At 36.4% G+C, this 25,144-nt stretch overlaps 1 protein-coding gene across 23 annotated transcripts in view; it reads right to left on the bottom strand.

Annotated features, from left to right (window-relative positions):
- The window catches only part of LOC139468530 (calcium/calmodulin-dependent protein kinase type II subunit delta-like), a 135,895-nt gene that overhangs the window by 21,038 nt on the left and 89,713 nt on the right, over positions 1 to 25,144 (bottom strand). For 15 of the 23 annotated variants that reach the window (XM_071250542.1, XM_071250543.1, XM_071250545.1 and 12 more), the window contains 3 exons: positions 23,509 to 23,592; positions 16,572 to 16,614; positions 4,932 to 4,982 (listed from right to left, as the gene is read on the bottom strand). In XM_071250542.1, coding sequence (XP_071106643.1) covers positions 4,932 to 4,982; positions 16,572 to 16,614; positions 23,509 to 23,592 — 178 coding nt within the window. Of the gene's footprint in view, positions 1 to 4,931; positions 4,983 to 13,439; positions 13,449 to 16,571; positions 16,615 to 23,508; positions 23,593 to 25,144 lie in introns of all 23 variants that reach the window. The other 8 variants (XM_071250547.1, XM_071250562.1, XM_071250561.1 and 5 more) reach the window with 2 other exon arrangements.

The raw sequence follows: 25,144 nt of genomic DNA, 5'->3' as shown, positions 1-25,144 counted from the left end.
GTTTCTACTAAGTAACCACAAGATCATAGAATAAAATGACAATCATTCAACATAAAATGTTTTGATTAATTTTTTTTTATGAATAAAATAAAATAAATATATAACTTAGTCCTTTAAACACCAAAGTGTTACAGTGGCAAGAGCTGAATCAGCACCTTTTAACACCCACAGAACCCTGACATTTCATTAAGACACTGTCATTACTTCCCTCATGTTGAGTCTAATGTTTCTCTCATACTGAACTCAAGGCTGTAGCACTTACTGGTCAATATGCATGCTTTCTTGAGAAAGCTGACCCTTATAACAGAGATAATTGAATAGTGATGTAGCACCAATCAGTCTACAAGCCAGCCACAACATAGCTCAGGATCACAGGGCACAGAAAGGGTCCTCGAGTACTGAAACAGGCTAGGATGAGTGAGAAGGAGGGATTGGTTTAATGCCGCTTTGAATAGTACTTCAGTTATATCAGGGAGTGATGCAGGTCTTTGATGTTCACCACTTTGGGCTACCAATGAGCATGGGTGTGTTGTTGACATATGTAGAAACATAATCAGGACACAACCGCAATTCGAGCCCACAACAACAGGTTATTGGCCCACCTAAGGGTTGCAACCAAGCACTGCAAATTCTAGCACCTCAGATGCCCTCCAGCCACGATGGAAAGGGAAGACTGTACCACTGGATCAGAGGCAGGTGCAACACTGGGGATGAGTATTCAATGAACCACAGTAAAAGCAATAAAAACACTGAGAGGGAAGCATGAGTTCTCATCAACAAAATAGCAGTACATCTTATATCATATTCAGTAACATGTGGCCAGTGAAGATCCAGGTTAGAATAGCTCTTCAGCAACCCAAAGGCGACTATGCTTGCCGTAAGAGGCGACTAACGGGTTCAGTTGGGCAGGCTTGCAGATTTGGTTGCGGGAATCGATGCTCATGATGTCAATCACTGGATTGTCTGCCATCATATGGCGGAAGTATTGCTGAGTGCAGCAATAAAAAACAAACAAACAGTGACAAGTGATATGACATTTTTTGAAACACAATCTACATAAATTAAAAAAATGAAAAGATCACAATACTGTGATCTTAGCACTATTACACAAAGTAGAAGTAGGGAAGTTACAATCATGATAGCTTGATGGAATGGGACCCAGAGACGTGAATGTTGTTTTATGCCTCAGTCACATAACCTGTGGTTGATAGGATCAGCAGCATCCGCTGACTTCAGGATATGATGACATGGAACAGGTCATCCACTGTAGCCAACCCATCCTCGTGCAAGCGAAGCACAGGATCCTTACAGAAGAGTGAGTGAGTGAGTTAGGTTTAACACCGCTTTTAACATTATTCCAGTTATATCATGGCGTGTCAGCTTAATGTTTGAGGAAAGCCCGAAGTGATGCAGGTCTCAGACGTTTACCACTTCAGTGAAAGCCACGAGCACGGGTATTGTGCTGACAAAACTAGAAACATAATTGGGGCGAACCGGGATTCAAACCCACAATCATAGGTTTCTGGCGTGCCCAAGGGACGCAACTTTGCACAGCGAACTGCGGCGCCTTAGACGACTCGGCCACCCGTGACCCCCATTACATAAGAACGCTAATACTTAGAAGACCACTGTCAGTCAAAACATGAGGGTACAGGTTGATATGAACTGAGAAACTATACTACATACATGATCTCACTGAAGTACACCTTGATGAATGTGTGAACTGTATCTTAAGACTTGAGAGCCTGTTCACCTGCATTAAGGAATGATGCACCAAAGATGTGAACGTTTGCATCATAATTAATTCATAAAACTGTTGCATATGGTCTAGCATCATCAGACTATGCATGCCAAAGAAGCTAAACTAGCTTACACAGCAAAACTAATTTGGTTCCATCAATATCAATTTCTTTGGATCTTGCCATTTCAAGGTGTTTTCTGAAAGTCAACCAGTGCATCAGTCCAAGAGGAGGATAGAATACAGAACATGGATCCTTCACACTGATAAACTGTTGCTATGGTGATCAGTCTAGCTTCAACCAGTAACAAGTATTGAGGACATACAGAGACTGAACACAGGTAGTTGCAGGACAGAGGTTCAGTTTATGTTACTGGGCACTGAAAACAAAATATGGACTTTGTCTATCAATATTTGTGTTCAAAATGGAACCAATTGATTCATGATATATTTCTTTTCCAAGAAAAGGCTGGACCTTTTGTTTGAAACCTTTAACATCTTAGAAAACTGGCATGACACAAACATAGAAAACCACTTAAGAGCTGTATTTGCTTGCATTTGAGTAATTTGAATTTGCAGTATTAGGTCTCAGTAACTGGCTGTAATTTTCCCATTTGGTATCTAGTAGCAGTTCTTCCAGGCTCTATGTATAAGTGTATAGAAGATATGCTTCATCGATTCATAATTAATAACACTGCACAGAATGATGACTGAACCTCTGACCTTCACCTTACCGGGCTGCATAATTCCAGTTAAGCTTTGCACAAATACAAACATTCCTCGGGAAATGACCATACACGAGCTGTTTATTATTTACTCCTGTTCCTTGGCCTTCAGGTTGCTTTACAGTTGCAATGAATGTCAAAAGTTGTGATAATGCTTTGCAGGTAAGCTAAATGTTAAATTTTGATGATTTGAGAACAGTATCCATTAAATATCCGACATTTGCAAGAAGTGATTTTGAGACAGGGTTATGAATTCAAGAGCTTAATTCTCCTATTCTGTCAAACAACTTCAGATATTTATGTATAGAAGAGGACTTGACTTATAAAGATTATAAAATTTTGAAGAAGACACAAAGGAGAAAATCTAAAAATGACCATATCTATCCTGTATAAAACAACAAACATAAACCAAGTTCAACACTGTCTGATCAAGAGTTACAATAGGTAGAAGAAAGTACGAACACTTCAGAAAGACTTGGAATACATTACAGAGAAGCCTTACTTATGAAAACAACAAAACAAAGCAAAAGTGAAATATAAAATGTCGTCTAGAGAATTAACAGTCTTGATTATCCACCTTAAATGATTCCATTGGGGCGTAAAAGGCCAAATAGTGGTGAGAATATTTGTGAACAGATCATGAAAACCAGTGATGACACTCAGGTGTTCACAAAAATGGAAAGCATTTCATGCTCTAGCACCTGCCACTTTCACACAATTTGCATAAAAAAGATGTGATTGTTGCTTAACATCACACATTACCATTGCCTACAACATCCTACTTGAATAATAAAGGTGACAAAACCCTTTCCATTTTCATAAGAAATCTCAGTCATGAACCAAGTCGATTGTATGATTCCAACTATATCATGAGCATGTGTTTATGAATTGCTTTGAAATAGTGATGATGCCAGGTGTTTGCGAAAAGATGAGGGCGTCCCGCCCTACCAGTGACACCTGTCAAAAACACTTGCAAAGGCAAGTCAACTGTATCAACGAATAAAGACAGGATCACTTGGTTCAAGTCAAAATATGGACTTGCCACAGACATCATTCCTGTCACTGATGCATCAAATTTGGAATGTCTTCCATACAACTTTCTGAAAGCTTTACTGAGGCCTTGAATGTTGTAATCTTGATCAAACAATTTCTGAGCAAGAGGTGTATGATGATCTTTGAAATCTTTGTACAAAGAGCATGCTCGATTGTACTTCAAAGGTTGTGAAACGTAGACACCAAGGGCAGGAATGTTACTCGATATGAAGGGAAAGTTGACTATCTGGAAGTAGAAGTCATCCCTCTTGCCATACTAGTTCAGGTGTGTAAATCAGTGGAAGGGAATTGGCTATTTGATGATTATTGAACGATATCAGATGATCGATATACCAAAGCTTAAGTTAAACCAAAGAAAACATGCAATCTTAGTCTGCATCAATAGTAACTACAACATGTCATACATATCCTTTAACACCCTTACAGCAACGTTAGACAAACTGATTGCTTACAAACCATATTGTGCAATATCCCACAGTCTAGTAAGATGGCTGGAAAGGGGTACATAAGTGACTGAGGACGTAGGCTATGACATTGCTTTCAGACAGAGCAGGGAGAGATGTCATATTTTAAAAAAAATGTTCCTGATTTGCTTGAAAATGGCTGTGAAAAGACTGATCCAGAGAAACCATGGTTGGACCTGAAGCTTCAGTATTGCAGAGCAGGTGGGACTACTGTGTTGTGGCCAACCGGGTCTGTGATGCAGCTTACATACCTGTTCCTGATGCCTGGTTCAACCCTGCTCTCATACAACAGCAGGTCCTATATTTTCAGAGCACAATTGAGGAAATATTGCATTTATAAAAGCTTAAAGTAACCCCATCAGGATAAGATAGGGCTGAAAGTAAGATACTATAGTTCCTTGCCTCAATGATGATGGCTGTGAACAGTGGAACACTTCAACTAGGGAATATGGCAGCAAGCAGAAATGGGGAACAAGTCAACCTCAGCAGAAATCAAGTGAATCACAGTAATTTAACAAGACCTATGTCAAGCATCTTTCTCACCGACACTAAAGGTCAAGTTCAAGGTCACAATCAGGTCAAGGTGAAAGCTCAAGGTTAAAGATGCCTCAGTACAAACTACACACATTCATATCCCCATGTTAAGACAACATGCATGTTCTGTTATGCAAAAACAAATTTTCTTCAGTGACAATGTCTTCGAGGTCCATCACAATTCCTGAAAGGTCAAGGTCATTACTAAGGGCAAGGGTAAGCAATCCAGGAAAAGGCAAACTGGTCAAGAGAAGGTAGTAATTCAGTTGCTCTGATTGACAGTGGAGTGCCACACATACAACACGACTACAGGAGTACACAGCTAGCGGTTTGTCTGGTGCGAGTGGGCCACACAACATGTCAGCGTGACTTGGCCATGACAAATGGACTCACGCACGCACGGACAGACGAACGTACCTGCAGGTGCCGACACTTGCGAGCCATTCCCCACTGTCTGAAGCACATTACCTAGTTGACAGAATCAGCCAATCAGTAAGACCACCAACACTGACGATGGAGTTGGGGAGGAATCAAGGTTTCTTTTAGAGCAAAACTGGCCAAAAATAGTCTGATAAAATGTTTGTTCATAATGACTCTGTTTTGACATTTCCGACGACCAAATAAATGTTTTTTCAGAAGAAAAGGACCATTCCCTCAATTACGGAACAGCCTCAGTCTACTGACTGCTCTGCTTCTCAGCATGTATGAAATTAGTCTGTGCATCAGTCTCCCACGTGTAACACGTGCAGAATTAATGCATGCAATACACGCCGTTTTACACTACATACAGTTGTATACCATACAGGTGTCATAACAACAAATGTTATAACACTCAAAACAACACACCATCAAATAATCATCACTGTGCACCAGAGTTATTGACATCCTTTGTAAGTATTCTCGTGTGGACATTTGGTCCCACAAATTAGTCTAATCAACATGATCAAACCATGCAAAATGGAACTTTTCAAAAATGATAAGTAAATAACCATCAACAAAACTGTAAAATACCAAATAACATAAACATAATTTGAAAAAGATTAAATTTCAAAGTGAGTTAGTTGACAAAATGTAAAAGGTTAATATATTCAGACAAATTTGGCATAAACAAATGAATAACAAACACAATAAGGTGATTTACAACACAGAATCAAAACATTGAGACATTTGTTTTTCAGTGAAACTTGGTAGAAAGCTTGGTCCTGTCTCACCATAAATACAAGGTAAGCAACCAAACTAAGTGAAATCATCGAAGAATTAATATTTCTATCATCTTCAAAAGCATTTTTTGGACTAAGAAAAGCCATACAGAATGATGGTTTTCCATACCAAGTTTGTACTGAAAAACACCTGTATGAACATATTATGACAACACACAAACTTAGAACATAAGAACACAAAGAATTTATGAATAACTTCTGAAAAGTGTAACAAAATGTTCCATATACTTTTTAAAATAATTTAAGAAAGCAAGAATGAAGATGAAAGTACTTTTTAAAATTTATGTTGCCCTATTTATATTGTGTCTAGTAAATAAGATATAGATATATTTACTGCTTTGGGTATTGTATATTGAATACAAGACTATGAAACTAGTGTGTTCTGGAGAACTACAGTTAATCAGGTATTGTCTCGGTGTGCAAGGAGAAGACATGCATGCCGAGAGGACGGTTATTGCAACATGAGGAATGTTAGGGGGCAAAGCAGGAAAGACACCTATAGCACTAAATAGTTCACACAATTATCAGGCTGGTAAATTGAACTAGAAAAATATTCATTCTTAAAATTTGATCTTTTGCCGCACATGTCCTTGCGATGACAAACAAAAGTCAGATCACTGTCCAAGCAAATAAATGATACATTGACATAATAACATAATGGCACAGAAATCATAAAACTTAATAATAAAAGTAAATTTGCATAGTCACTGAAACTCCATATGATCATGTTGTGAATTGAAATAAAACCTATATTTGGGCCATATATCTGCAAAGTTCAGCCCCATGAAGCTTCACATTTGATATTTTATAAAACATTGTGAACTGAAAACATAACATTGTTGTATAACGCCACACTCAGCAATATTCCAGCTATATGACGTCAGCCTGTAAATGATTGAGTCTGCACCAGACAATTCTGTGGTTCTTATTATGAGCAATGGTCAAGACATCCAATCAACCAAGTCTACAAAGCTGACCTTCTCTTCACTAAATAGCCTCTAATTACGTTATGACCCGCTATGAGGACCAATTCTATCCTGGCATCACATTTTGCATTAAAGCCGAAATAAAAAAGAACAGCAATGAATAGTAATGTTGTAGTTGTCTTCAACATCGGCCCAGCCCTATTTCTGTAGGCTGAGAAAAGTTGCCAGTCACATGGCAGATACACCCCCCCCCCCTTCTTGAAAAAGCTCAGTCCCCCATGTAATAACAATGTGCATATTTAGGGTGTACCAAGTCCACACACTAAGCCATGCCCAAAGCGCTATATTACCACCACAGGTCAACTGATCAGATTGCACACAAGTTTCATTCTCCTGTCCCTGGGGAGTATACAGCCCTAGGTGCCTGTGAGGTGCTAGAAAGTTAACAGTTACATTTCCATCTCATATCCTAGTGGGTACCCAATCAATGCTGCGTGAGCCAAGGCATAATATGAACAAAGTCACCAGCCTTAGGAGACCAACCCTGTTAGTTATATGGTACTCCCATCTATGTGTCTACATAATCCAGTGTGCGGTTCCCACCCCTGGCCGCCATGTAACAATGTTCACCACATCATATTTCTATCAGTGTAAATGAGTGAGTGAGAATAGTTTTACACCCCTTTCAACAATATTCCAACATGGGGGGGACACTAAGAATGGTTCCACGCAATGTTCCCATGTGGTAATCAATCCCAGAACTTCTGCATGACAAGCATATTCATTAACCACTAGATAGCCCCATCACCTTTAACATGTTATGAAGTGCACACATGTAATGAAGACACCAAACCTTAGCAGACATTAATGTCCAACACAACCATACGTCAAGCCTAAAAGCTCAAAAGAAGTAATAATGTAAAAATGTCAGGTATTGACCTGATTCCAGAAACACGACACTCCAACCTGTACTTCATTAACCATTGCTACTTTAACATGCAATACTACACATACTTTGAGCAAGTTTTAGCAGCACACACTACATATCACTTATTGAACTGAATAATCTTATAGCAAGATGTAAGGACATCACTTCCATGTGGTTATTAGAATAACTGGTACAAAATACGGCCTTGACTTCATGACAAACCATCTGGAAATGCCACCATAAGACAGGGACGAAAATGTAAATTGAACTGGCATCAGCAGAATGGCCCTACTATTCATTCACAAGTGAGACAGATTCACATTCCAATCTATCACAATCACAAATTACCTCAACCCCCAATAACAATCATATCTGACAGAATACATGGGATCCTTCTGTCATACATTACCTTAGAGGTTGACTTTCACACATAAAAATCCAAGAAAAAACATGCCCCCATATTGTCCTCAAAAGTTTCTTTCCAGGCTTCTGGCGAAGGTGTACTCAGCAAAACAATAGTTTCATTGAGTAACAAAGCCGCAGTGTTAAAGATAAACATGGGTAGTTGAATTACCTGGAGTTTGTGCAGAGCTGTTTCGGAACATGGTGACTGACACAGATAACTGTAATTGTGTCGTGTTATCATTTGAGTCATACAGTCCACAATGCTTAAAGATAACACGTAAACACTTCAAAACTTCACATTCATCTTTTGTATGTAATGACTCAGTGGTTGAAGTGTCTAAATGTAAACATGCACAAAATTTCAACAAATTCTGCCACTAAATCCATGTGGCAAGAAAGTGGTGTGTTCAAAGTGGTTACAATCTAGGAAATACACCATATTTATGAGACCTTATCTGATGGAATGATTTAAGGTTATAAGTCAAGACTTTAATGATACATAGAAAAAAAATACTGATAATAGTTTTGTCTGTTACATTTAGTATTTGTTATATAGTATTACATTTAATTACTCAAAAGTGAAAACTTTCCATTTTGGAAATTGCTTACCTTGAGGTAATTATACAGCAGAATAGACTTTAACATGCTTCACACTGACAATAATGAATAAGTATTGTCTACACAGCTTGGCAGTAATCGGAGATATGGTAGTTATTTAAATTGGTGGCTTAACACAATATGTATAGCATCAATTATATGAAATAAATAAAGCATATACTAAAGTAATACAAAACACTATCTACCAGCTGACTAATAAAACTGAGTCACATATTCTGCTATGACAATATATTTCATATTGAAGAGAAGACAAAACATATGATATCTTATAAATGATAACCAGCTATAATGTTCAACATGACAAATTGTGACCATCCAACCACTCTTAGAGTATAGATTTACTCCATCAAAATTTCATTCTCAGATATCATGTTTTGATATTTCCTGCTCAAAAGAAATAAAAAAAACACCCAGTGTTTTCATAAGATTATAATTAATCTGTCATGATAAACGTTAATCATATGAAACTATTGGGTGTTCTTTAACATCTTTAGAGAAGTTTAATACAGTTTTAGCTATGGTAAACCTGTCAGAAAATGTGAAACATGCAGCGTATATGGACACACTGCAGCAAAGCATCAGCCACTGACAAGTATATACGATCCATTCAAGAATGTATTATTTATGTCAGGTATTACCAGAGGCTTATAGGAAAATATTACCAAGCAAGGTTCAAGGCCAATGTTTCCGACAGGAGTGTTTAGGAAAATGTTACAAAGTTTACATGAAATTCTCTTACCAACCAACACAAATGTATTGACCTTTTTCACACTTCGTTACTTCTGGTTTGAAAGCGAGGCTTGGAGAGCAGAAGGTGAAGGCTGGATAGCACATGAAACACATGGAGATGTCAACAAGACACGCAATCGTGACAAACTGTGACAAGTTAACCATCGCGGTACATTTATCGTAAGTATTGAAAATTATTCTTATTCTTATCATTGACAAACTATTCTACTGTTATCTGGTCTCCTTACCGATATAAATTTGAGTCTGGTCGTTCTGTTGTGATTTCAATTTAAAATATCCATGACCACCTGGTAACTCCCTGTGCAGTTTATGGTATCTGAACAGACTTAATACAAATGCTACTGAGATCTTGTAAAGGATAATTCATTTACACACCATTAAGCCAAACTATTTATTGTTAGTTTAAAAAACTTTGCGGGTTGTATTTGAAGCGGAAATATTAACCGTTTGACCATATCTAGATATATGTCAGAAACTATCTAAATTGATATGTTGATATGATGTATCACATTGTAACCTACTGAGAATTTACAATCGTAACAAATCAGAATTTTGTTCTAATGTAGCATGTAATGTTACACACTGTGATTAATTTTCCTGAAATTTCGCTATTTCCGAAGAATGTTGTTTTCTAAATAAGCAATATTTTGAGAGAAGGCGAATATGCATTGTTTATAAAAAATTGTTTATTGAAGTAGAAATATTATTACAATATTATTGAAATATTCATTTCAGGCCGGCAAGTCAACACAATGAAGTACTAGTATCCGGTGACGGATGTCTGGAGGAGCTTTCTGCTGACAGTAACACACTGGTTACAATGTGCATCCTGTCAAAGGACGAGGAAGTGAAAAGCCTTATTCACTCACAAACCAACATAGTCAATATTTATCAGACACTAAAAAAGCACATTGTACCATTTGTTTACAAGCAAGAAAATTATTTTCACCTGGAATTTAATTAGGTGCTTTTGATTGACAAAGACACCCGGTCCATGTTAAGTTTCGAAAACTTATAATGTGAGAAATAAAGACATGAAAATTTCGGTTTGTTTTTCTTTGTTAAATATGAGAAATCCAGATTGTTCCATCAACATAATTTGTACCGATACATATATTTATCTTGGCTTGATTACCAATTGAAGTTGATTCCTTTTTATCTTTTGTTATTTTATCTGAACTCATATCTGATCAAGACATTTTCAAACTATTCAGGATAAATGTATTAGTAGCTTCCTTTTGATATACAATTACCTATCATCATACAGGATTAGATGAGGGTGTTCAAGAAGTTGATGGTTTTATCAATTATATTTTTTCAATTTCATGCATTATTTATATTTATCAATTTTTAGTTTCCTTTTAACTTCTTTTAAACAGTTCACACATTATTACTTTTGTCGTGCACGGTTCAATCTCAATCGGCAATAATCAGTTAAGTGATGTTTGAAGAACAAGTAAAGTATCATCTGTCATTGTACACACTGAATAGAGTTATCGCCCCTTCTGAATATTTATTTTGACACACAAATTATTTTGTGAACTTATTTCATTTACATCGTAATATGTTAAGATGAAAATCATAGCAGAAAAGGTGTCTTTTGTCAACTGGACTCATGGCAAAACGATAGTGCGTTGTGCAGCAAAACACCGCTATGAAACGTGAAATAAACATTATCGACGATCTCGAATTTGCCAAGCCACGCATTGACTGAGCAAATTTGCAAAAGTACACTGACGTGTTTCATGATATGCGGTTCATTTACGATACAAAACTTCTGTCATTGAATGTACTGTCACATTGTACCTATATGCCGACGAGGTTATGATAAAACAATCTATTTCTGAAATACGTATCTCGAAATGCACCTTTCGATTCACTTCCGGGATCCTGACAGCAAAATGCTAATTCCTGTGTATTACAGGCATATTTTAGTTAGACCTCAGGATTAAATGTGCAATATCTTCTGTATTAGATACAGAGGATACCATTTTTTGTTTGTTTGAAATGTCTATCAGTGAAATGCACAACATGCTGTCTGTTCCCTATGAGCTGATGCGACTCACACTGCATGGAGCCATGCTCTCCAAGCTTCGTTTTCGATCCAAGATGGCGAAAGTGTGAAAAAGATCAATAGGAAAATAGTATCAATAAACATCCATGGAGATATATCACCTGTGTTGGATCATGACAAAATACATCTCCTAATTAAAAATATTGGTGACAGACTTATAGAGTGTTTACTGTGTAGACCTGTAAGTCATTAATTCTACCAGTGTCTCAATACTTTTCAGGCTAATGACTCTGAATAAATAATGTATTTAATTATCAATTTAATATGACTGAGCACACAAGGAGATGTGACTGCATGAATCACTGTCATGAAAACTAGGACGATATACTGAAGCTGCTTCTAGAAAACACTTGCTATATTCATCGAAGAAAATAAATATACAACATATGAATAATATAAACTGCTCATGACACGATATTTGAAATTGTTTTGAAAGAATACAACACTTTTGTGAAAGTTAGTCGCTTAAGAATACTATTGTCAAAGTTATTGAAACTGTTATCTCAAAATACTTTTTTACATGACACACTTTCCAGTGTTGTCTTTGTTGATTCTTTATATATATATAGATCAATATAAACATGTTTCTTTCAAGTCCACTGAACACCTGTTGTTCTCGTTGTATATACAACATAATGAGATAAAATGTAAGACAAACAACTATTAATAAGTCATAAAAGTAACTGGTAAGTTATGCAAAGAAAACATGCAGTACACTAGTTCTACAAGTATGAATAATAAAATTCAGAAAAAATTCAAGCTGAAACATTTAATAGATTGAATTTAAATGGAACTCGCACACAAAATTGCGTGACTGAGTAAGTTGGGTTGGTCAAGAAAACCAAAGACATATCAAGACATTCTGGGGAATTCAGAGATACCCAGGATGCAGATGTTTAGCACAAAGATGAAACCTAACAATCAGGATGAATCTAGTATGTGAACCAATAATCACCAGATCCTGACAACAAAGGGACACAACTCAGTGAGTTGGGGGATTTAGTACGGAGTTTCCTGTTCTTACTTTTGTCACGACCTAGTCTTAATTAAAACCCATTAATCTATTTCGAAGTTCTCTTTGGTATATGATATCATTACCTTACATTTCTGAGTAGAGTTACAAAAACTCAGAATATTATGAATAGTGTCATTTTTAGACATTCTATGGTTCATTTGCATGAAAATTGTGTACAATGAAGTCCTATTACCTGTTAGTTACGAGAGAAGAAGGTCTGACATTGTCTGAATGTGGCAAAGAGCATCACAAGTTCAATAAGATAATGAAATGTCACTGACAGAATGCCACTGGTCTATTTATTTGACATTTACCTGAAGTCCAATATATCAACGAACTGATGACATGTGGTAAGGGCACTTGTTTATCATCAGTCACAGATGATGTCATCATGATCCAATACTTAGACACGGGAACAATAATGGCTATTTGCCGAACCATTAACTGAATCTGTCAACCAACCGTGATACAGAGATGTGAAAACTGACATACTTTCACATCATAATTCTCTGGAACTGACACACTAAACCATCTCTGCAGCAAATGCCGATATATCTTTCAGATGAAAGAAAAAAATATTACCTGCATTGAACAGTGATCTGACAAATCTTATTTAAACAAGCATACTAAAAATAAGATTCTGAAAAAAATACACCACCCTGAAAATAAAATGACTAGTAGAAAGAGTGAAGAAATGCAATGCTGAAAGTCTAGCAACTGATCTGCCATACATAGATACTGTTGACTACTTTGACATGAGTAAATAATCCTTGTTTCGAAATTCATTTTTTTTCTCATGTTGAGTGAGTATGGTTTTACGCCGTTTTTAGCAATATTCCAGCAATATCAGGGCGGTTTTCTAAGGTTGACCTGGATCAATACGACTAGAGTCATGTGAAGTCAAAGTTCATCTGGAATAGCTATGGTGACAGTTGACATCTAGAGTCTACCTATGGTGCCATGCTCATGCACAGAGTGAGAAGACTTACCTTTGTTTACTACAGCACACAAAGACAGCACAAAAAAAACAACAAGAGTACACATTATCTACACTGGCGCCAGACCATGCTGACCAATCAACAGAAGCTATAGAGTAGTCGTGAGATACGTATATCATTAAATACATTCATACCAGTGAAGCCAAAGTGAAGATTACGTGTAGTACGGCATGGTATTACACACAGAAGCACACCATAGAATATCTGTGCTGCACTTCAGAGAATGTTTGTCAAGATCAACTTATTATATTGCAATATAACATGAAAATATGACAGACACAATATTACTTGTGCAGTACACATGTATCACATATATAGCAGAGCCAGAGCCGGAGCCAGAGTCGGAGCCAGAGCCGGAGCCAGGTATAACTGACAGGTGACAGCTCAAGAGAAAAGATGAAGGTATCCACAACATCTGACCATACCTCTCTGATGAAAGGGAGGTGACATATACCAATATTTATAGCTACACATGTTTAAGCATGGTTTCAATGGAGATTTCACAATGTGGCGGACAGTTAATTACAGCAGGCATGCAGTATTGGCAAATTCAAATGTTTAGCATGTTGAAGGGAGATAACTAGGTCCGCAAGTATCAGCTGTCAACTCCGAGTTAGGTTGATAGCTGATTCTAAGTGACAAGCTACAGATATGAAATCAGACTAACCACCCTATCAAACCACGATGCTTGAACGAATCTAGCAGTGCAACACAAGGTTCCTACTTTCTTCTACATCGCAGAACTTATTTCTTCTTTACATGAGAACTAAGAAGCGACATGCCACTGCCATTCGTCACAGCATCTACTATAACAGCACACATACTATTAAGCTTTTGTCATTTTATTATTATTATTACATGTATTATATCATGTTAAAGCCCAGTTGAAGCTACAGTTTAGGCAAGCTGAAACTGTACACAGTAATGTACCCAACTCAAACCTCTTCCACTAATAAACAACAAGGTTTAGCTCAGTTTACAATAAAACCTGCCATATTTGTACTCACGTTGCTTTTTATTTGTATAATTCTTGGCTTACAAAACTTAGAAAACTATGATCATGAGAAATAAAAGCTATTGTACATGGCCTTATGTGCTCTTATCTTATCCCAATGTTTAAGTCACAAGCCAAAAATGGACTATCCTACTCGCAACTTCCTTGTTTCATATCTCATACCACACGCACACGTACAGACGCAGACTATACAAATTCTTTAGTTGACGTCTTTCATAACTTACAGATTTTAGTTCTTCAAGTTCATCATTTCATAGTTTCATCACATTTATTAAATAAAATAATCCCATGACTGCTATTTTACTATAAAAAAAAGAAAAAATTATGAAGGTCAAATAATTAAATTTTGTTCAAAACATTGCATCAAAAGAATGCAACTAAATACACGGAATGTTTGAGAACAAAAGCTGTTTTAATCAGGCATGACAAGCCTGATGACGCAACTATCAACCAATTTCTTTAGTTTTATTTGTATGTCATACGAAGGCAATGACTTTGTTATTATTTGCAAGTATTCAAATAGATTGATTTGTTTTAATCACGAAAAAGCAAAATGAAAACACCATTGTTTTATTACTTGAGAAAGTATCCGTGTGAAAGCTGCTACACAAGGACACCTAAGGGTAGTGAGAAGGACTTTAGACCTTGTTCCTTATTAGGACACCAATATTTAGATTGTGGTCTATTCCAAGGTCCTTAGACTACACCATATGAGGAGGTTAACAACAATGCATGTACAGGTTACTCTAGGTTACTCTAGGTTACACTAGGTTACACTAGGCTGTTAGTGGGGTAGTACAAATTACCTAGTTATCTGAATGACAGATGTTGCAATGAGCTCTGATTGACATATATGTGGCAAATGACAAATATTACAATAGATAATGTTATTATGTTACAAAGTGGTGGACTGAATGATGCAATGTTACAATGTGTAAGAATGAAGGGCAATGATACTACAATGTGTAAGATTGAATGACACACATAACAATGTGTTAATTTAGGTTGAATGACAAGAATGTTACATTGTGTTAGGTGAAATGACAAGAATGTTACATTGTGTTAGGTGGAATGACAAGAATGTTACAATGTGTTAGGTGGAATGACAAGAATGTTACATTGTGTTAGGTAGAATGACAAGAATGTTACATTGTGTTAGGCTGAATGACAAGACTGTTGCATTGTGTAAGGCCAAATGACAAAGAATATTACATTGTGTTAGGCTGAATGACACGAATGTTACATTGTGTAAGGCGGAATGACAAGAATGTTAGCATTGTGTTAGGCTCCACATTATGTATTAATAACAAACTGCAACCTTGCCAAACATCTTACTTTAAGGGACTATTTCATAGTTGAAGAATAGTTTGTATATTTCCCAACTTGATGTAATATATGACATAGTCAACTTGCTTCAAGAATAATAGGCACAAGAATTATATCATGTATCAGAGATTGTCATGTCTTATACAGTTTTTAAGTGACTGCATTTGTTACTCATGCTTGACCTGTAATGATTTAGTGAAATAATCATTATGGGGTAGAAGAAATCATTTATCATAATCAACTTCTCAACATAAAGTTTTCAAAAAGGATTAAATACAATCAAATTTTATTAGATTACCATCAAAGTGCCTTAACAAAAATGCCAGCAATGTTAAGTGAACGTGCTGATACACACAGACTTTTATCTTAAATGTTACAAAAATCATCTAATAAATTTGCAAGTAACATACAGTCCCTAAACATTTTGTTTCATAGGATATGTTGTTCCTGATCGTGTACCTAGCTACCATGGTTACAAAAATGAAAGCTGATTGGCTTCAATTACCGGCCAGTTTTCAGGACATAAATGCGAGTTGACGAGGACTGTTAAGCGTGAAATGGACAAGCAAGTGAAAGCTCCAGTAGACAGACACAATGCAGACAATATTTGTGTTACCATAGTTACAGATAGACATAACTGCAACAGTATTATAAAAGTGACCAATATGGAAGATGTCACCGATGTACACAGATCAACTGTTCATCTCCATATATCTCATGGGGATCCTCCTATACATCTCAAACAAATAACAAATACAATGTATCCAACAAGTTGCACTTACTTGAGAAGTTCCGTGTGGCCAGCATAGTAGTGAGGATAGCTCCCTGAAGGATTAAAAATACAGTTTACAACCAGCATTAAATAAACATGGACAAATTGAACATAAGCATTTCAGTCATGTGTTCTTTTCTAATTGGTATATGAAATTATTTACACATTGGCCGCAGCAGGGAAGGAGCGATATCATTTGTCAAGCCATACAGACTAAATAGCAACAATATAGCCTTCTGCTGGACGTCATTTCAAGCTGAGCTGGCTTCACTAAGAAACCACCATGACATTGTCATAACAAATACTAATCAATAAGGTGTTCAACAGCAACAATAAACTTTATGCTACCTATTATCGCAATATCTTTGGATCAAACATCAACAAAAGCTACAAGTTTATTACAGGATACAAAGGAACTCATATAAATCAACCGTTCTGACCCTATGTTGCATTAATTTAATCATTATTGATCAACGTCATTTGAGTGAAAGAAGGTTTTAGTTCAATATTACAAAAGTACTTAACATGTTAATGATTTCATTAAAGTTAAGCATTTAAAACATTTAAGATACATGAAATAAACATTTCCTCAATCATATGATATGACATAACTGTCAGTGGCAAGAGATGATTAAAGAAAGCCATGTAATATGACTCAATATACCATGCACAACTATGAGGTATGAGTGACCTCACAGTAATGAAATGGGAAAATGCATTACCAGTGAGCAACTGAACAGAAAATAGCCATATTATCAAACACCCTTATTGAGCGGCTGTAGTGAGCATAAAATGTCCACAAATAACTCTTTGTTCTCAGAGTACCTCTTCAGTTCTGCCTTCCTGTGACCTATTAGCGATTATGTCCTCTTCTTCATGAAATAATACTTCATAATCATTATCTTCATAAGACAACCCAACTTGCATAACATGTACAGTGCACAGATCCATAGTCTCTCCTTTCTTAGTTGTCTCCATATTGTCCGCTAATTCACATAAGACTGTTGGTATCACACATCACCCAAATGGACACATGTTTTTGCTTGAGGGTCATGAAAGGGAGTTGTTACAACGGTCACCTTCACCTGCCATGATTAGTGTACACTTCCTATTAAAGTCATTGTAGCATGTCGAACACAGACTCAGCTTACACCATAGGGTTGCCTGCAAGGAGGTTATCTCCCTCCAGTCTTCTTTATAACAACAGCATAAGTATCTCTATATCTTAGTCAGCAAACTCATGGATTGTAGACTGATTTATCGCTTGCCATAAGGCAAGGAAAAATTAAATCCTTGCTTTGTGCTTAATGTTCTGTAAAATTAACAGGTAAATGTGATCTAACATTAACATTGGTTAAATTGTTTGCTCATCATGCGTTAAGATTTCTGACATGGGTACAAAGAGTGAAGCCCATATCTGGTGTCCCCCGCCGTGATATTGCTGGAATATTCCTGGAACTTTTACAACACACAATTATTTCGTTGCGTTTGTATAGTTTATGCACTGTATTTGATGTAACACCTACATACTGTAACTACAGGATATAATTCAACATGGTTTCAGAAGACCCAACTCAAGGGACATATAATTCCTCTGATGATCATCCACTGGTTGTCTGGTCAATGCACGAGTCCCTCCCTCATGTTGATTGGTTTATTAACGTAATACTACAGCCATATGATGGCAGTCTTTAAACAATAAAATCAGGACCACACAATCCAGTGATTGATATTATGGGCAATGAGGCATGCCTTTGGGATATGTTCACACGCTATAAAACCAATCAATGAGCCTCTTAATACATTAAGTTGCCTTGTATGACAAGCATATGTAGCTAGTTACCCACCCTAAACAGGGAACAAACAGGTGCCCTCACTCACTTGTCATGAGAAATAAACTCAATACCTAATTCACTAATTCTAAAATGGTTAAGGCAATCATCTTTGACACAAATGCCAATTTGCATAAGGCCTAATTTGCTGTGGTCCACTCATACAGTCCAGAACAAGCCGTAGAGCGGACGGCCATAAAACATAAAGGAGCATAAAAATGTTCACTGGTCCTTTGCTTCTTGGTTTAAGTATAACTTGCCTGAAAAAAGAACCTTATCATAAATAACAGTTATATCCATATTGCTTCTAAACACAAGGTAGCGTTATACCGAGGACCCAGCTATTGCCACATTGACCTTGGGTTATCTCGGAATACACAGAAGGAAGTAGTCTTCCTACATATCTGCCTCACAAGGGCCGGACAGCAGTAGGCCTTCATTTCACACTTATATGTTTTATATTTCAACATTATTGCCTTCCTCACACACACCAGTAGTGCTGGGAACTGACATTTGGTCCCAGAAATAAAGTTCTCTTATTTAAATTTAAAAATTTATATCTACCAAATACAAATGATAAAATCCAAAAGGAGCCCAGAGCAATTTTCAATTTCTAGAGCTGAGGCAATCTAGCCCTATCATTCTAGACTTGATTTGGGACTCCTTTAATTTATTCACTAGGGTCTGAGAAACAGACTAACAATTAGCCATTTATCATGACATACAATTTAGATAATACATGCTTTTAAAATTCTCAGTATCCTTCATGTAATTTAAAATAACTAAAACAAAATTAAAATAAATAAGCTTTACTTAAAACAATATTACACAATACTCTGCAAACATACATACATGATCTGGGAAACATTTTCAAAAGACATATGCCCTGAAGCCCTCTCTGTTACAAAACGTTCATGTTTTATACATCTTATATTAAATTGAATTGTCTTTAAATATTCATAAAAAATCAATAGGAAAATAACCGCAGACGTCTTATATAATATATTGTGGTACTTTCATCATTGTGGTTGTGAGAAGCATGGGCCGAAAGGATAACATGAAATACCAACTGATCGATTCAGTGAGGGAGAGAGTTTGTTTTACAACACTTTCTAGCATTATTTCAGCATTAATATGGTGACTCATCAAGAAAGAGTTTCGCATGCTGACTTATGTGGGGAGGGGCAGTTACCCCACTAGATTTTTAATAGAAAACAGCTTTATTTGAATCAAGTTGGGGACAAGTGATATTTGAACAAATATTTGCCCCCCCCCTGTCAAAAAAAGTTAACTGCGGCCTTGCATGCATCAACCAAGTCACCGAGCCTGACCACCCAGTCACATTAGTCGTCACTTAAGACAAGCATAGTTGCCTTTTACAGCAAGCATGGTTTCTGAAGACCTATTCTACCCTGGATCTTCATGGGTACTATCCTTTGAGAATGAATGCAGAAAGTCCCTTATAAAGGGACAGACAGACAATCCAATTACTTGTAGCTTAAATATTCTCTAACTATTCACTTTTCTAAATAAAAGCTACAAAACCCATCCCATATTCATAAGAAATCTCTGCCAAAAGCAGCACTGATTGTACAATTCTGACTATATCATCAGCATGTGTTCACAAATCAAAAACAATTTCAGTGGGACTATTTTGTCACGATCCAAATTTTGACAAGACTTTCATACTTTGTAGCTTTCACTTAACAAAATACTCCAACAATTTCAATGTTTTTTTCCCTGTTGTTCACCCCCAAAAGAGAATAAAAAAAGGGACAATTTTGAGCCAAAACTCTGAGAGGTAACTGCTAACCCCCCCCCCCCCCAAAAAAAACCAAAAAAACAACAAAAAACACCCCTCTTTTTCAAAAGGTAAGGCCTTGATATTTCTATCCATTTATCTTAAACTGTAATCTCGTATGGGGAGGATCGTGTTTCGTTTTATTTCGATGTTGAAATGCAGCAGTGATTGTGCAGAGACGACACAAAACTTGGCATTACCAAACTGGCTACAACATGTATTCCCTGTAATCTGAGCACAGTCAAACTGTCTCCCCGGGAAGCTAACGTATCATCTTTTTATTACCTTTCCTTTGATTAGGGTCATCAGTTTTCATGTGTTACCATAGCAACATTAATGGCAACCAACCAGAGATTACTAGTTTCTGTTTTCACTGTTTGCCTGTATGTTACATGATTCTTATCAAATGAGAAGCAAATGTTCCAGCATATGTGAATCTCGAACATACATCCCCCAAGGGGCTGACAGACAAATCCACAAATGCACATGGAGTTAAAGGATTGTTATCGAAATAAGCTTCAGCTGGTGAAGGTTAAGATCATTTTCAGGACACAAATGACTGCATATTTTTATTGATTCCCAACAAAACATTTCTATAAAAACAAAATTGTCTGAGATATTTAATGATTAAAATCAAAGTTCCAGTGCTTTCAAAATACCAGATTGAATTATATATATTCATGTTGAATTGACATGAAACATTTAACACTGTTAAATAATTAGAAAAGAAATTGAATTTAGGCATGAGTATTAAAAGATTGAAATCCAAACAGCATGCCACTAAAACATACTGTATAGTCGTACCTTGACTAAGCATTCTTCACACATTTTATGTTTTTAGACATTTTATGATTTTAGCAATATTTCAGTAACACTGCAGAAAGCGTCCACGACATTGGAATCATCTGGGAAACTGACCTTTGCCCTGTGTTATAAACACAACCTAACTCCTGCAATATGGTGGATGTTTTATTGACACTTCTCTTTTTCAAACCTTATTATTTAGCAACATTTCTGGTGTCCCCTGCCATGATATTGCTGGAATGTTATAAAAGCAGCGGACACCCTCACTCACTCCTATCTTCAGTGTATGGCTATGCTTTCAGACAGCAGGTTACAATCACACGTGTAGGTGTTAAGATACAAAGTCATACTTATATCAGCTTCTCTGATGTAAAATAGAAATCTGTTTTCAAGGCATAATAAAATTTCAGGTAGATAGTGTTTTGAACTCCATCAGTACTTGACAACAAACACGGACATCAATACCACAAGTAAAAGCCTTTACACATTCAACAGAACAGGTAACCTTTATGACTATCTCCTCTAGTGGTATATCAAATTCCTACCATCACCAGTATCTCATTCGTCCTCCAAATGTCTGTCCATTATGAAAAAGTGTGGAATTAGGGAATGGGACAGCCTACTGCTTCTCATGATCTGATTAAGTTTTATTTATTTTAATTTTATTTTTAGCAATTTTAATTTAAAGTATAGAGCCATGAATTTATATATACTATGGGAGAAGTCCTACATGTCTGGGGTGACCCTTACATTTTACATGTAGGTATAATTGTAATACAAAAAAATGATCTGAAGTGTTCTTATCTTCATGCTTCCAGCCACTGCCATATGTAATGGTTGGTTGGTTGTTTAATGCCGCACACAGCAATATTCCAGCTGTATGATGGTGGTCTGTAAATAATTGAGTCTGGATCAGACAATCCAGTGATTAATATCATAAGCATCGATCCGTGCAATTTGGATCGATGACATGCATCAACCAAGTCAGCGAGCCTGACCATCCGATCACATTAGTCGCCTCTTACGACAAGCATAGTCGCCTTTTACGGCAAGCATGAGTTGCTGAAGACCTATTCTACCCTGGATCTTCACTGGTCGCCATATATTATGTCTATTTATTGACGATACATTTTGCTGGTCCACAGGGTTAAACTTGTTTATCAATCTATTCACTGACGATACATTCTGCTGGTCCACAGGGTTAAACTTGTTTATCAGTCTATTCATTGATGATACATTCTGCTGGTCAACAGGGCTAAACTTGTTTATCAGTGTATGTGTGTGTGTGGCGTCTTGTACTAGTCTGGACTAATGCCGATTATATAGAGCTAGCCCACTGAGACACCATGCCGCAGTTTACACTCAGACACAGTATACTGACTCTGAGCCGACCAGTTCTTGTCTAAGCCCCTAAATGCCAAGTGTCAGGCAGGTAACAACAAGTACCATCTCTTGACATATTTTGGTATGACACGGACACTCTACCACTTGACCACGGAGGCGGCCCAATTTTAGAGCCATAGGGATATTTAAGATGTTCATTAGAACAATTATTCAGTTATGATAATGTGCTAGCATTAAGATGAGCTGTACAATAATATTTATTAACATGGTTAATATGCTGTTATTATATGTGTTTTTTCATATTGGCCTTGTTACAGGTCCTCAGTCAGTCATACTGGCCCTATGCTGGGAAATAGTAGGACAAGAAGTAGACAAGGTAATATATATATAATCATGTTATAATCATTGGCTAAAAATTAAACACCATCATATGAACTTATGTCAATCCACATTCTCATTAAACACCAGATCTTTGACTGATACCTATCTGAAGATCTGAGGAAACCTCCATACATGGTCATGAAAAGTGAATTTTCTAATTAGCCAATCAGTGTCTAGGCTTCTAAATTCTAGGTAAAGATGAGCAAAGCATTCAGACAAACATATCTGATTTTACTATCTTGAAAAGGAATATATTAAATCTGAGAGTGCATGAATATGGCCACTCTGTAATAGTGTTGTTCTTTCATACATTCTGCATCATGGCATCAAGGGACAATAAGAGCAGTAAATTGTGTTCTGTGGCAGTTTCTTTGGCAGAGACAGAAATTTCCAATCTGGGCAATTAAAAGAAATTAAGCCGAGTTGTAATAGAAAGCTGTCATCTGATTGGCTCGAGAACCCACTCATCCTTGAAATTATCAGATGGCCAAAGTTGGTTCCGGGTTCACTTGACGTTACATCCTCTGGAGATGTACTCAGATCTTGATGCAGACAGGTATTGTATCACAGTATAAGATCTGATTTTAACAAGATTGTATCGATCAGTAAAAATAAACAATTTGTGCAATAGTTAGACTTCAAGAAACACTAGGTAGATACTTCCCATAATAACAGCTCAGTATTGACAGTCATATTTCATAATGCTTAACTTTGTTTTAGGCAGTCAAATGTAATGTACAAGGTATATACAAGGTAGTAAAACTAGGTTACTCAAAATTGCCTACCTTCAACTTCCTGCGAGCATTGAATTTCTTGAGGCAGTCCACTGTCTCCTGTCTGTGGACGACAGATGCCACACGTTCCCGTTGCTGAAAATAAGAAACAGTAATTGAAGCCAACAGTTTTAATTTATTGGGTGTTTCAGTTTTCACTCTTTCCAAAATTTATGAAACACTGATACAACTACCATTACTCAAATTTTCAATTAAAAAAATGGAATAGAATGACCAAATCGAAACAATATATGAAAAGGCCAAACATGCAATGCGGAAGATAATCCTTTACCAAAAAATACATATTTCATATTGAACAATTTATATTAACAAGCATAAAATTTAAAATAATAACAAAATGAAAAAAATAACTTCTAAACAATGAAATGGTCCATCATAGATAGGTTGATGGCACCATAACACTTATATAACTGTGACCATGACATAATCCATCAGAAATGCCAACAACCTCGATGACATCAATGACATGCATCAAAAGTAAATCACATTTTTTGAGGATTTCTCTAGTGCCACCTTCATCCTGTCCTCAAACAGTCTTCATACTAAGTTGCAATTTCAAGAATGTCCATACAACCTATCAGAGCACAGAGTAACTGAACGAGAGTAAACAGAACGACATCCAGGGATACATCAAGTGATCACCACAGGTGAACGAAGAATATGTAATTCTACTGTCGTGACTGATGTAGATACAGTCTGTTCACGCATTCTGTGATCTGATACATCCAACTAAAATAGAAAAGTGGGGGCGACAATGAAAATATCACTTATTTGATTAACCATTACAATTGTGGCAGGGATATTAGTCACTTTGTTATCTATATACCTTGGCTTAAATGAAATTCGGGATAACTTTTGGAAATATCTAAATACATGTCGATGTATAGCCGTTTGGCATTTGGAGTATGATGCTTGTAATATGACCAATGTTTGTGCTTTAGAGAGTATACAACTTACTAACAAGTGAAAAGCCTACTTGCATTTTCAAAATGAGAAATGAGAAATGACGCATACATTCTTGCCAATTTCAAATATAACTGGAACGAGCATTTATGCATAAATATTTGAACTAAAAGGTTTTGGCTGGCCATCAAAAAGGGGTCCGTAATTCCCAGTCATCTAATGAAAGCCAAACACTCAAATTTACTTTAATAAAATATCCTCATTAAAGTTACGTTTATCCTCAAATAGTAATGAATTATACAGGAATGTTTCAATTCATTCTAATCCTACAAATTTAAGGCCTACAAATGTTTTGTTATAATATACTAGTTACCTAATGAGATCCATATACAAGGCCCTGTTCATACGTCAACACCCTCCTAGCAGGTCATATGATTAAGAACAAGGACTCAAAGATGTTCAGATATAATTCCATGTTTTCACGTAATTCTAAAATGCCATCAATGCCTATCCAACCAATTCATATTTTATCTTTTCTAGGTGAATGATTTCAGAGTGACAAAGCCTATATTTTCCATATTTGCATCAAACAGAGTGTTCTTTTTTTTTAAACATCATCAACAGTAATTCATTCTATTCAGACTAACAAAAGACATGTTTCAACATTATTTGTATCCACTGCTCACCAATAGGTGAGGTGAAATGGGGTTTAACATCGCATCCA

The sequence above is a fragment of the Haliotis cracherodii genome, unplaced genomic scaffold (assembly GCF_022045235.1).
Source record: "Haliotis cracherodii isolate W230 unplaced genomic scaffold, xgHalCrac1.p SCAF_2, whole genome shotgun sequence".
Lineage (NCBI taxonomy): Eukaryota > Metazoa > Mollusca > Gastropoda > Lepetellida > Haliotidae > Haliotis > Haliotis cracherodii.
This window is presented reverse-complemented; position numbering and strand designations above follow the sequence as displayed.